General features: G+C 45.3%; 1 protein-coding gene across 2 annotated transcripts in view; it reads right to left on the bottom strand.

Moving 5' to 3' along the window:
* The window catches only part of LOC138593538 (disks large homolog 5-like), a 44546-nt gene that overhangs the window by 7023 nt on the left and 24033 nt on the right, over positions 1-13490 (bottom strand). For both annotated transcript variants that reach the window (XM_069664597.1, XM_069664596.1), the window contains exons 14-30: positions 13318-13421; positions 12912-13004; positions 11822-12781; positions 11593-11716; positions 9650-9794; positions 9102-9223; positions 7672-7755; positions 7416-7575; positions 4810-4972; positions 4597-4730; positions 4193-4357; positions 3507-3690; positions 3114-3262; positions 2774-2944; positions 2468-2664; positions 611-754; positions 384-511 (exon numbers count right to left, since the gene is read on the bottom strand). In XM_069664597.1, coding sequence (XP_069520698.1) covers positions 384-511; positions 611-754; positions 2468-2664; positions 2774-2944; positions 3114-3262; positions 3507-3690; positions 4193-4357; positions 4597-4730; positions 4810-4972; positions 7416-7575; positions 7672-7755; positions 9102-9223; positions 9650-9794; positions 11593-11716; positions 11822-12781; positions 12912-13004; positions 13318-13421 — 3227 coding nt within the window. The remainder of the gene's footprint in view (positions 1-383; positions 512-610; positions 755-2467; positions 2665-2773; positions 2945-3113; positions 3263-3506; positions 3691-4192; positions 4358-4596; positions 4731-4809; positions 4973-7415; positions 7576-7671; positions 7756-9101; positions 9224-9649; positions 9795-11592; positions 11717-11821; positions 12782-12911; positions 13005-13317; positions 13422-13490) is intronic.

Genomic DNA, 13490 nt, shown 5'->3' on the forward strand with positions numbered 1-13490 from the left:
GGTTTAGCTCAGCGGTTATATCGCATGTCCCATGTACAGAGGCTACAGCCCTCGATGCGTCGGCCCTGGGTTCGACATCTATCCTGCCGTGTGCCATCCCCACTCTCCCCTCCCCGGTTTCTGAGACTATCCACTGTCCCCTCTCTCTAAATAATGGCATAAAAGGCCAAGTAACACATTCGTAAACAGTGAGCCCTGAGGCAAATTTCAGGTGAGTTGTGTAAGGACAGGGTAATTCAGTGGTTGCCGTACAACAAAGCTGCGCTATCATATATCATAGGCTGTTAGTGCTGTTTGCTTCAGTCTGATCAAGGCTTAAAGGTCAAGGTTACAAACACAGCAGTGCTCAAACTTGGAAGTAATCCAGCATAAGATGACTTTACCTTCTCTGTTATCTCTTTGATTGATGCAACAGTTGTCACATCAAAGTGGCCGCTCCTCCGTTTGTAGTCGATGAACACACAGTCCTTCACTCCGCGCTCTATCGCCTGCTGAGAGGCCTTCATGATCTCTGCGAGGAAAATTGTATAATTCACTTAAATTAATTTCCCTTAAACTGTTATATCAGTAATAATATCCTGATTGACACATGCAAAGTCGAACAGCTCACCAGGCAGGCAGCGGCAGAACTTGGCAGGACACTCCCTCACCAGCATGTCCTTACTGGGCTCCACTAACGGACCCAGCACCAGCACCGGTCTGGGGGACGAGCACTCGACCCTCTGAACCCGCTGGTACATCAGACTCACTCCGTCTGAGCAGGAAGGATAGAAACACAGTTCATTCATAAATGCAAAGACTTCACATGGATACAGCCGCTGTTTAATAAGCACAGTTATGAGTTTATGTGTCCTGGGAGACGTTCTGTGGAGCCAGCAGCAGCTGTTTATAGCACATTCTGCTTTATTAGCACACTTTGATACCTGCGAGCTGCCGGATTTTGAAAACTTAATGTGGGTAGAAGTTCAGTATTTATTGAAGTAAATTACCAAAGTATCATATTACATTTTTGGTGCTTTATTTGAGTGTTACATTTTTACTGCAGGGACATAATATTTGTGCTGTTCTCCAATACAATCTTCTTTATACTGTGCTTATTATTATCCTCAAAATGCCTTAAAATCTTAAGCAAAGTTTCAACTAAAAACAGAGAAAGTCAAACACTCTAATTCACTAAAGGATTGCGCAGCTTGAGCGCTCGATAAACCTGTGCAAATGAGACAAAAAGACTCCATCTCATTCTCTAAGCACACGCAAACAGCGTCTCTGTGCTCCAGTGCGCATATTTAAATGAGTCATTATGCAGACATTCAGGGCAAATTTGGCCCCTTTCTACGGTGGCCCTGAAGTGCAAATCACACAAAAAAACACAACGGCAAATCAGAAAACACAACAACAAATTTTCATAAAATGTGAACCACGGACCAATCAGCGACGTTTCATGTCGCCCGAGGGCACCTACCTTTTCCGGTTTGGTTAATGTCGTTGTGTTTTCTGTTTTGCCGTTGTGATTTGCACTTCAGGGCCACCATACCTTTCTATGTAAATGAGCCTTATGGCAAAAAGCTTCTAATTCACAATCGCCAGCGTGAACAGCACCGCACAGTTAAAGCGAAAGTTTCCAGTGATCATGGCGACAATTCCATTTTTTGTGTGATCAAAAAACGGAAACATCTGCAAATACAGTCTGTTAATAATATCACTGTCATGCCATTGTTGTTATAATCAGGAGACCAATCAGTCCGGGGCTGCACACAGGCAAACTTTGTCCACATGTGTGGAGACGTTCCAGAGCCTTTACACATGACGAGGATTATTATATGGACGAGCTGCTGTTGCTTTAGCAGATGCTTTTGTCCAACGCGACCTACATCTGAGAGTGAATACAACATGCAAGGATCAAGACAGGAGGGAAATGAAGCAGCAGTTAAACTAGTATAACTAGCTAAATAACTAGTTAAAAGAGCGGCCCCCTCCTCTCCCTGCTAGTCACCGATCTGTGGACGGACTTCAGCTCCGTCAGTGTGCACGAGAGCGCAGCAGAGAGCGCAGGTGCAGACTGCTTCTCTCCACAATCGGACGCAAAACGAGAGCAAACTGCACGGATCTGCGAAACTTTATGGGCATGTTTGCGCTTCAATATCATCAGGGCAATTTGCTTTGTGGATCGGACCTTGAGACGGCACAGATAGCACCACCAGCTATCAGCGGATGCAATTCATTCTTTCAACAATCCCAATTATAAGTCTTTTTTACAACAAGTGTCGTCAATGTACCTTCCTGCAAATACTTCTTTCCTATTAGAAAGCAGGACAGTGTGATCATTACAGAGGTACTGCACATAAACAAGCGTTTTCCTTTATTAAAATGATAGAAATTTAGAAATTGATGGTTTAAAAATGGCCATCTGATGTTTCAAAATCAGCAAGTGAAATGCTGACATGAAGTCCACTGACTGGTTTCTCACCTTCTGTGATGGGCAAAGAATCTGTGCTTATGGCGTCCAGAGCCATCAGATCCTTCCCGTCCTTGGACCCGCTGCGTTTGTGCTTCAGCCGCCGGCGGAAGAAAGATCTGCGTGCAGCGGCCGACAGAGACTTACTGGTGCCGTTATCGTCCTTCATATCGGCCGAGCCGTGCCTCCTGTAGAACTCCTGGTCCATCCTAATGGAGATATATCAGCACATTTAAACACCTGATCTTTAATATCTACACTTGGTGACTGCGTAAGGGTAAATGTGTTGAAGTAAAATAAATCATAAGCTGGACTTACATGTATTTGCTTGGAATCTGCCCTTTGCCCAGCTTCTGTGCGTTCTCGTCGAGCTGCCAGGCCATCCAGAAGCCAAAGTTTCCATTTGGTAGCGTGTCTTCAACATACAGGATGTCGTCTTTGTTAAAGCTCAGCTCCTGCTCCACCTCAGCCACGCGTTCATAAAGTGCTCTGACGAGAAACAGACGAAGAAGAAAGCTGGTATGAAGAATCCTCTCACCTTTGAACGAGGACGTAACAGATCCAGGGACAACATCGAGAAATAAAGAGCCTTTAATAAGAATTGAATCACTAGAAGTTGAGCCTTATTCTTCCTCAGTTGGATGGTTAGTTTAAGTACCTTATGTAAAATCCGTCTCCATGCGACTCTTTGATGGCAGGCAGGCTGTCGACGCAGTTCTGGACCTTGAATGTGATTGTTTCTGCTGGTTTCAACATTTCCAGGTAAGCCTCCTCTTTAGTTCTGTTCTTCATGCTGACGCCGTTGTACTGTTTGAAAAACAGCAGTAACAAGGTTGACAAGAGGACAATGAGCTCGGCTGCCAACACGGAGTGACTCAGTGATTTCAGTAAAGCAGACAGACAATGCAGAAAATATATAGTTATACATTCATGTAGAGACTTGGACTTACATTGAACTGTACACACTTTTATGCAGCAAAATCTGCTAAAACTTAAAGGTACTTTTGAATATGAAACTGTGGAGTGTTTAAGTTCTAAACACTGAAGGTACCTCCAGTATCGCGTCTCCAGGTAGCAGGCCGTCAGGACTCTTAGCCGGGCTGTCGTCGTCCAGACTCTCCACAAAGATGCCGTGCAGGTTTCCTCCACAGATCTGAACTCCCAGCTCCACCTGGATCCTCTTCAGCCTCACCAGTCGAGGCTCCGCAGCTCGACACATGCTAGACCCAGGAAGCCTGAAGAAGAACAACCTCACTGTTTAGTTTGCCCGTCCATCCTTAAACGTACTGACTGTCGCTTTCCTTTTTAGACTGTTTGCCTTCATCTGAGCGTCCAATTTGTTTCTTTTTCTTTGGATTTTCACTTATTTTTGAAGTTGTATCTGTAGTCATCGATCTTTTCTTTGTTTGTTCAGCCATAGTAGATTACTGTTTACTCGCAACGCTTGCAGAGACCGGAAAAGCAGCCGCTTAGCTCCGCCTACTCTCTCTGGCAGACCAACCACTGCTGACTGATGGAAAACGCGTCACTAACTGGGCGCCGCTTGGGATTCTTTCCGCGAAAGTCGCCACAGACACCAAGTCTGTAATACTGCAAATGCAAAGGCTTTCATCAGTGGGCCATAGGCTCAATCACCATTGTGTTGCCTCATTCGGAGATAGATAATGACTTAACAGACATTTATTTACATGAGTCACAAGTATCCTGACAGGAAAATATGACAGGTACCAGTCGTACCTGAAGGAGTTGTGAGGGCTGGTGGCTGGAGTGGTCTGTTTGGACGGGGGTGTCATGGTGCCCTCGTCCTGCTCGCTGAGATTATCAACATTGACGTAGTTGTCCAGGGTGGTGGCTCCGTTGTCGTGTGGAGTCGACTGGTTGCTGATTGACTCCATACGAGAACTAAGGGCAACATAAACAGAGTAAATTCTTCTCTAAATTATTTTTAAACACACAAAAGTGTCACTCTTGAAAAGACAGACCTCAAACTGAAGACACAAAACTGTGCACACTGTGTTATTATAGATATTTACTGAGACATTTGCACTAGGCGGAGAGCTTTCTCCACAAGAAGCTTCATACAATCACTTAAAATATGCGTAGTGTATTATTGCTCTGTCCTCTCCTCCTCCTCTTCTTACCCTGATCGCGAATGGTTGCCCAGCTGGAACATGTGAGGATTGTACTGAGCCAGAATGGTGACTGTGTCGCACTGCTGCCCGATCACCAGCCGGGCCTGCTGCTCGTTGGCATTGCGCAGGTTGATTCCGTTAAACTGGAAACGGCAACGATTCATTAGAAAGAGGGAAAAAAGAACACATAGGTGTTTAGATAAGGTGTGTGGGCTCTTGTACCTCGAGGAGCTGGTCTCCGTACTCTAATCGAGCTTGGTGTGCGATGCTGCCGGCTGTCACTTTGGACACAAACACTCCCCCGTTCTCTCCGCTCACGATGGAGATGCCGAGCGGCTCTGCTCCCTTCTGGACCGTCACGTTGCGAGGCTCCTCCAAGTACGGCCTTCAGAGGGAAAAGAGGAACACTTTCTACAACTGTGGGAAATCATGAAGACTGCTGGCAGGATGCAACATGCAAGGACATAAAATTTATATACACCGATCAGCCATAACATAATGACCACTGACAGGTGAATGACTTTGTTTAGCTCGTTACATTGGCACCTGGCAGTGGGTGAGATATGTAAGGCAACAAGTGAACAGTCTGTCATTGAAGTCAGCCCTGCCACTCTGCAAAAAGAAGATAGTTATACAGTAGAAAGCATGCATCTTTGCCTTTGTGATAAAAGTCTGGTAACACTTTATATTAAGGTCCTTGTAATAAGCGTTAGTTTATAAATATTAAAAACGTCTGAATCAACAGTCTGAAAAAATGAATTGCCAGAAGACTGTGTTGGAGTACGTAGCAGTGACCTCTGCCATGCATCCCGACGCCTCTGTTCCTCAATGTAGTGGACTAACTGTACGTATACTGTATGTGTTAACATGTTAACAGTCAGTTAGCAGGGTTAGAAGCATCACTGTTTTTGTCACGTCCGTCATTTTGCAAGGAATGTCGCCTCATTTGTAATCTGTATGTACAGATTCTACATAGTAGGATTTCCGGGAAGGTAAGTGTTCTGGTTTCCGTTTGATCTACGCTTGTAGTCCGAGTCATACAGGAGCTTAGCGTTTTATTAATCTCTATAAAACAGACATCTGCATGCTAACAGCTAACAATGTGTTCTAGATCTAAAATTTAACTTGAGATGAATTCCCTTGACGGTGTGTCTCGAAAGCCGTAGAGCGTTACGCTAACTGCCCGGCACGTTCACCGGTGTCCCCAGAGGCTTTATCCCCTCAGGCTAGAGCCGAAGGGATCCAGGATTGTCTCATTTGCGACGCCTCAAAAAGGGAGATAAGGGCGCACAGCCTGACGTCACCAAAAACTGCATTTACCCTATGCATTTACCCCGTCTACACATCTCCGTGGAAACAGAGTTTCTACCAGTCTTCACCCTGGCCGGAGTTTTACAAAAAATCCGTTTTCAGTGACCTAAAATGGCGTTTGTGTGTGGACCAAATTTTTATACAGTCTACGGTTTGGAGCAAAGGCCGAAACGCTGACGAAAGCTACGTTTTGAAAAAAAAAAGTGTACGTGTGGACATGGCCTCAGACACAGAGTTTGTAATGTAATTATAAACAATTATATTAATGCTCTTAAGCTGTCTATAAATTGTATTACAAGTCTCTTATACGTGCTTATAAGTGTGTTATAATCTAACAATAAACTTGATTATGATACTATTAATAAACTTGATTATGATACTATTATTAACTTATTAAGTCTTATTAACATTAATAAACATCTTATAAGGACTTATAAGGGTGTTATTACCTATTAACTAACACTTATTACAAGGACATTAATATAAAGCGTTACCAAAGTCTTACCAATTAGGGCTGGGCGATATGACCAAAATCCTATATCATGATATAGGATTATTCAAATCTCATAACGATATATATGACGATATATCATGTTTTCTGGTAATTTAACAATTAATTAGTGTGAGTTAAATAAAAAGTACTGATTTTCTGTTTTCGCTTGAGTCCTTTTCTGCACGTTGAAGTCGATGTTACAGCGCCTCCTTCTGGTTCGCTCCAGGTTCACTCCCACGTGAAGGATTAGAACGTAAAGCATCGTCAAAATGACAATAAAAATAGCCTCAAAGCAAGCTGGTTTTTGACATCAAGATAGAGACGATATAGAAAACCACATACGCTACACATCTTCATATTGTTCTAACGATATATATAGTCATATTGCCCAGCCCTATCAACAATAGATATGGGAGCTGCGTTGGATGTGCCAAGTGCATCTGAGATCCCAACTCCAAGTCATGCAATCATGCAAAATTCAGCATTCTGAATAAATAACAAGCAAAGAGAAGCAGAGGACTTAAAGGGATGACTTGATGGCTAGAAACATCCAAACAAATCTAACACATCTGCTGCGAGGCTATAATATAACATTCATGTCTGCAGTGTGGACACAGAGGGCCTTGAAGTACGTGCTCTTGCATTCTTGCAAACAGTACTTTTACTTTATGTATGACAAGCAGCACAGGACAAACCTCAAGCATCTTAAAGAGAGGAACTTGGGCTTAACTGTCAGTGGGAGTCTGACAGATGAAGAGTTATAAAAGACACATCTGAGAAAGAGATGGAGAGAGGAAGAAAGACAGTGAACACTCGCAGCGGGAGGGAAGGATTCTGGTTATAATGAAGAGCAGCAGAGAGGAGAGAGATGAGAATAACATGATAGATGTGGACTCTGGAGCCTCACAGCTTTGTTTACTGCTTTACAAGCACTTCATCACAACGAAGCAGACAGAAGTACGGACAAATGGTGGAAAACATGTCGCGTTCTGCTGAATGATGGCAGCCTAATGACCCGGCCTACCCATCCTTCCGCCTGTCACCAACTGGAGCGGGGCTGACTGATATCCTCGGCTGGGTGGAAATGGAGCTCTGCGATTGGCTGCTGGTGAAAGACGATGTCTCCAGGTTGACGGGGGACATCGGAGGTGTCGGGCTGCTGCACTCCGAATGTGAGAGGGAGCCTGGGGTGGCACAGAGGGAAAGGTTTGAGTTCAGACTTGATATTTACGGCCGTAACGCTCGTTATCAGACGGTGTGGCTGCCAAACGCTAATGTACCTCTGTCAGATCCTGTAGAGCGAGGGTATCGCGTTGGAGGGATCTTGATGCGCTCTGCCCGAAACTGTAGAGCGCTGCTGGAGCCTAAAGACCAGAAACAAACATTCATTACGTTCACAGAGAGAAAAACTGTTTCTCTCTTGCTTTTGTTGTTATCAAGCCATGCAGATACAGAGTCAGGCTTTTTAACCAGCAGTGATACAACAATGCAAATAAGATGTGACGGATCATCACTGTCATCTGAGATAAGTCAGAAACAGTGCGATTCATCTTCACTTTAGTTGCTAGACGATCTAAAGACATCTACAATGTGGTCTTTTCTGATAGGTAAACAGTTGTGTCCTTCGATGTTATATTTCATAAGTAGTGTTGGGTAACGTTACTCTTTAAGTAACTCATTACGTTTCTTCGTTACCTACTGAGAAAACCCCTTTGCGACTCGTGTAGCCTACTGTACGTCTACCTTTGACTGTGCTGACTCTACCGTCGTTGCATAGCCTCGTTTACGGGCCATAATCTGTAACTCTGCAGCCTAATAACAGGAATGACAGATGCAGTATAACCTTCACAGCTCTTTATCATGCTAACAATCTGACAGCAGACTGGGCAGAGGTTTACAGTTTTCTGTATTATCTCTACAAAGTAAACACTGTCCTCTCTGCCAGCTCGCTAGCTTCTTTTTTTTAAGGGGGCCAAACAGAAAAGAGAAATACAGCATTTTGTTTTCCAGTAACGGATGACTTTGTATGAAAAAGTACGGATTACTTGAATTGTAGAAATAACAAGTTACGTTCGTTGCAACAAAAAGTAATCCGAGTACTCTAAAGGAGTACTTTGTAACGCGTTTCCCCCAACACTGTTCTTAATAACGAGACAGAGTATTTTCTAATGACGTTAGTGAGAACAGTCTACAGTCCTACATTACCCACAATGCAACTCCACCATCAACACTTTTGGAAGTTATGCTAGCAGCGGCTAATGTCGCACAGATTCCTTAGCCTCTAGCAGAGAAGAGGAACGGACTACAGATGTCTGATAAGCTCACTTCCTTCTAACTCTACGTTCACGATGTTTAAACTTTTGTAGTCTTCAGCTTCAACCTACACAGACTCAAGTGACATCACTTGAGGTCATTAATTAGAGCCGATTTCATGGAGCTCTGAAGGCATTGAAAAAGCTTGATAAAACTTTTGAATGTGTTTCAAATAAAAATAAATCAACACTTGTATAGTTATTAAGAAATAGCTTTAGATACCCCCAAAACAGACCTCGTCTTTTATTCAGGTGCGACTTGTATTCTGGATTTTACGGTAACAGAAAAATAAGTCTTTATAATTTGAAGTAACCTACCCTTTAAACATGAGAATACAACAGATTATTTACATGTAATCAAAGTTATGAATCATTCTAGACTAGGACTCTGTGCGTACCCAGTCTGGCGCTGGAGGGCAGGGAGTTGGTGCTGTGCGGTGGTTGGCTGCAGCTCGTCTCGGCCGAGTCTCCGGCGCGCTTGTGGCTGAGGTCCAGACTGTGGCGACCTTGATGCTGAGGGCTACAAGAGGAGAAAAAAAAAAGCCTCAGTGAGCCCCCGGGCGGTCAATTATTCAACCCAGAGCAAGATATCATTTGCTACAAGCCATCTGTTCATGCGAGCTGGGGCAGAATAAACATGGCTTTGAAAAATAATTGCAACATCACAGGATTCATGTAAATGGATTCTGAATATGAAACAGGAAACATTTCATGCGACTTTCGTTATTGTTTTGTCCAAAAAATCCTCATTAAAGTATTTTTATAAAAGCTAATACTGTATTTAGCTGCTATAATCTTAAAGTCTTGGTATTATAGATGCTTAATAGGAATGCCATCATTTGTATAACATCTGTATCCTAACCTCTGCTGTGAAAAGGGCCTCTTAACGTAAACAAAGACATTTACAAAGACTCTATAAAACAAATACAGCAGCAGATGTGAGCACCTTGTGTGTGACTGCGGGTGGACGCCTGAGCCTGGAGCCGGAGGGCCGTTGTTGTTCTGGATCTCGTGGCTCCAGGCCGTGTAGACGGGGTTCCTCATCACGGCCGTCACAGCCGGACACGGGGCTAAACCTCGCTGCGCGGGGTCTGAGGGAAAAACACAGAACCAGAGATCATATAAGACTCAACACGGAAACTGCTTCAGGCTTTAAGTACACTATCACACACCAAAGTGTCACCGGAGCAATCCCAACCTCCACCCTTAAGCTCTGAACCCTCACGGACTGTAATAATGTCAAGCGTGCAGAGCGTGAATCCATGAGGCATCACATGTTGCCTGGAAACAATAAGAGCCTAACCTCCAGTGTGTATTTGTGTGTCATGCATTACAGTGTTAACATATTTATGCAAACTATCAAAAGTCAGAAAGGCGTTATTTTTTATCCTTTGCAAATATTTAACTGAAAAAAAACACAAACATCCCTAAAAACGTTAATAAATAACCAGATGAGTGATTAACAGCATGTTGTCACTTACAGATAAACCTATTTGTGGTTCCTGTTACCTCCATGCTCGCTTTGTTTACATTCAGGTTGTTTTTGTTCAAACTTTATTGAACACTACTTCAGTATACAAACATCTGTTTACATTTAGGGGGGGCTGGGCAACCAAGTTGGCTCTGAACTCTGGGTGAAAGTCCGTGAGTCAGTGACTGTGGAGACTGAGATTTGGCCACTCTCATACGATTCAAAGGTTATGGCCCAATCCCAGTCTCCACAGTCACTGACTCACGCACTCTGAGCTGGTTCCCGGTAAGTGTGTGAGTGCTTTCCCACTGTCAAATCACCGAGAGCGCGAGGGCTGTGATGCAGACTTATCAACACCAGATTACGCACTTTCCGTGAGTCCGCATGTCTGTGTACGTCACTAAGTTCGCTATGAAGTCTGGGTAAAGTCTGCAGACATCCAGCCCTGCACTTAATGTGATTAAATGTTTGTGCATTGAAGTAGAATTCAATAAAGTTTGAACCCAAAAAAATAAATGTAAAGAATGGACGGTGACGGAACCGCAAATACGTTTATCTATGGGTGACAACATTTGCAAATGATTAACAATAACGCCGTCAGACTTTTGATAGTTTGTTAAATATGTTCGTAAGACACAGTTACATAAGCCCTTCTTTCACCGCCTCGGCGCCGGAACGAAGCTCTGGCGTCATGCAGCCTTTGTCATTTTACATTGGACCGAAGCAAAACATGCGCGAGGTGTAAACAAACGAACACACACACACACAGCGCTGTTCCGCCCTGCCGGCTCCGCTGTTGACTGACGCCGTTTCGCCTCTGTTACTAACGCCGATGCCGGCTCAGAGGCGGAGCGACTTCACCCCATCATTTCGCCACCGTGCGTTTTACATAGAAGACGGAACGTAATAGAGGCATAATAATCCTGCCTTGAACTGACAGTGTAAAAAAATGACTATAGCGGGGGTGTGGCTCAGTGGTAGAGTCAGTCATCTCTCAATCGGAAGGTTGGGGTCCTGATCCCTGACTGCTACAGTCACATGTCGAAGTGTCCTTGGGCACTGGACCCCAAATTACTCCCGGTGGCATAGCCATCAAGTATGAATGCATAGATCATTAACCCTCAGATATATGTCGCTTTGGACAAAAGCGTCTGCTAAATGAAACTGTAACATTGTACAGTCTACTGGAGGTCGGCTTGTTTTCTTAATAGATTTAATAGCGCATCTGGTTTCCAGGTGACTTGTGATGCCATGACAGTTCTCAGACCCTTGCGGACTCACGCACTCACGCCGTACACCATTAAATTTCATGAAGGTTCAGTGCTCAGGCAAATAAAGGAAAAAGCATTTTCTTCAGATTCTGATGCACAACCATCTGAGCACGACACTCCTGGTTATCATTTGCTCTGATGACTTACGGCCTGGGATACAGTTGTAGCTGGGGGGAGCAAAGTTCATGCTGTACCGATTGGTCCGCAAAGGAGAGAAGCGTAACAGGTCCATCGGCTCCGGAGAGTGCTCGTCATTGGAGAAACTCTGCACCTGCAAGAAGCAATCAAACCTTTAAAGGCACTACGGCTGCAACTGCAAAAAGCAGACACACATCACCAAGAGAGCCAGATCTGATAAGGACAGTGTCTCAGTTACCTGCATGGGAACAGGGATGTGTAACGGGGTCACATTCCGCCGCAGTGCCGGTGCTGATTTAGGCCGGTACCTCCTCTTCCCCGGCTCCACCACCCTGTGTCTGCTCCCCTCCTCCTCGGCGGGCTTCTTGACGCCGCTCTTGCTCTCTCCTGGAAGAGCGTGGGTGTAATAGAAGTGGTTCTCCGCCTCTCCCTCCACCTGTGGGCATGTAGCCTGGGCGGGGGAGGCCGGAGGAGTGCCGGTGGTGATGGTGGAGTCGGACGCCGAGCTGTTCTGTTGGCGATGTTTGAATCTGAATGAGTCGCTCCTGGTTGGCGGGGTGGGCGGGGTCTGAGCGGACTCGGATAAGGAGCTCTGCGGGGAGTGTTTGGGCATCTGAGACAGAGACATGTAGTCCAGTTTCTGGGGCGCCTCGGGTCGCCTGAAGGCGGTGACGTCAAAGATGGACTTCCTCTGTTTGACTTTTTTGTAGATGGAGAGCTGAGCGCACTCTGGAATCGACGCTCCTGCTATGACTTTAGGCCACGTGCCCCCGCTGGGCTTCGGGCTCTGCACTCGCTCCACGGCGGCCTGAGGCGAGCTGCAGTCGGAGAGCACCGGGGTGAAGGTGAAGGGCCGGTGGTGGAGCTCCTGCCTCCTGAAGCAGAAGTCCGGGTGGGGCTCGGAGGGGCTGTGCGAGGAGGAGAGGGAGCGGGAATGTAGGGAGCTGTTGGAGAAAGGCTTGTGGTGGCCGTGAGCACTGCCGGCGCTGCTGTCCAGAGAGTCGCCCGCGTCCTTGCACGCCTCGCTTGAGTCGCAGCTGCAGATGTCGGTTTGTGTGGAGCAGTTGTGCTTGGAGCAGTTGTGCTTGAAGTTCCTGCAGCTCCTGGAGTGGATGTCGCAGGGCTGGAGACGAGAGATCTTTTCAGAGTCTCTCAAACTTTCGACTAAACTCTGGCCGGAGCAGCTCTGCGGGAGGAACTGTGGAAAACAGTTGTGTATGAATCTTCTACATGTACGTCTAAAGGGTAGGGTTTAGTCTATGTAAGTGCTCTAGTGGACTACATCAGTGTCAGATTACGTGGTGTGGTGTAGGCTCCAGGACTTTTACCTTCATGAGGGAGACGCTGAGAGAATCCCGGCAGTTCCTCAGCAGAGACTCACACTCAGAGAGCGACTTGTTATCGAGAGCAATCCCATTGATCTGTCGAGGACAAAACACAAGGTAAATATACATACATACATATAAGTTTGCAAAGTATGTTAGTGAAAGGCAGAGAGCTGCTCTCAAAGAAGGCAGTGTTGTAAATGAACACTAAACATGCATATAGGAGAAGATTTAAGCCTTATAAGATAAGTACATAATGTACACTTTTATGAACATAGTGTATGTTTGAGGCAAAGCTCCAGTGTGTTCCTTGGTTAAACACAACATGCCTGTGGCCAGTAGAGGGCACCAGAGGGCTGTCTTGTTGCATTACAGTGGGCATCATCAAGTTTTCAGGCAGCATACTCACAGCTAACAGTCTGTCCCCAACAGCGAGGGCGCAGTCTCTGGCTGCTGGACTTCCTGGAGCCAAAGTGGCAACAAACACTCCACTTTCCAATCCAATACCACTGTCTGATAAGTAAGAGAAATTATATCACACACTAGGGAAATTTTCCATCTTTCAAAACAAAAAAAAATTAT

The sequence above is a fragment of the Semicossyphus pulcher genome, unplaced genomic scaffold (assembly GCF_022749685.1).
Source record: "Semicossyphus pulcher isolate SPU_LCO1_2020_fin unplaced genomic scaffold, fSemPul1.0.p SCAF_16, whole genome shotgun sequence".
NCBI lineage: Eukaryota > Metazoa > Chordata > Actinopteri > Labriformes > Labridae > Semicossyphus > Semicossyphus pulcher.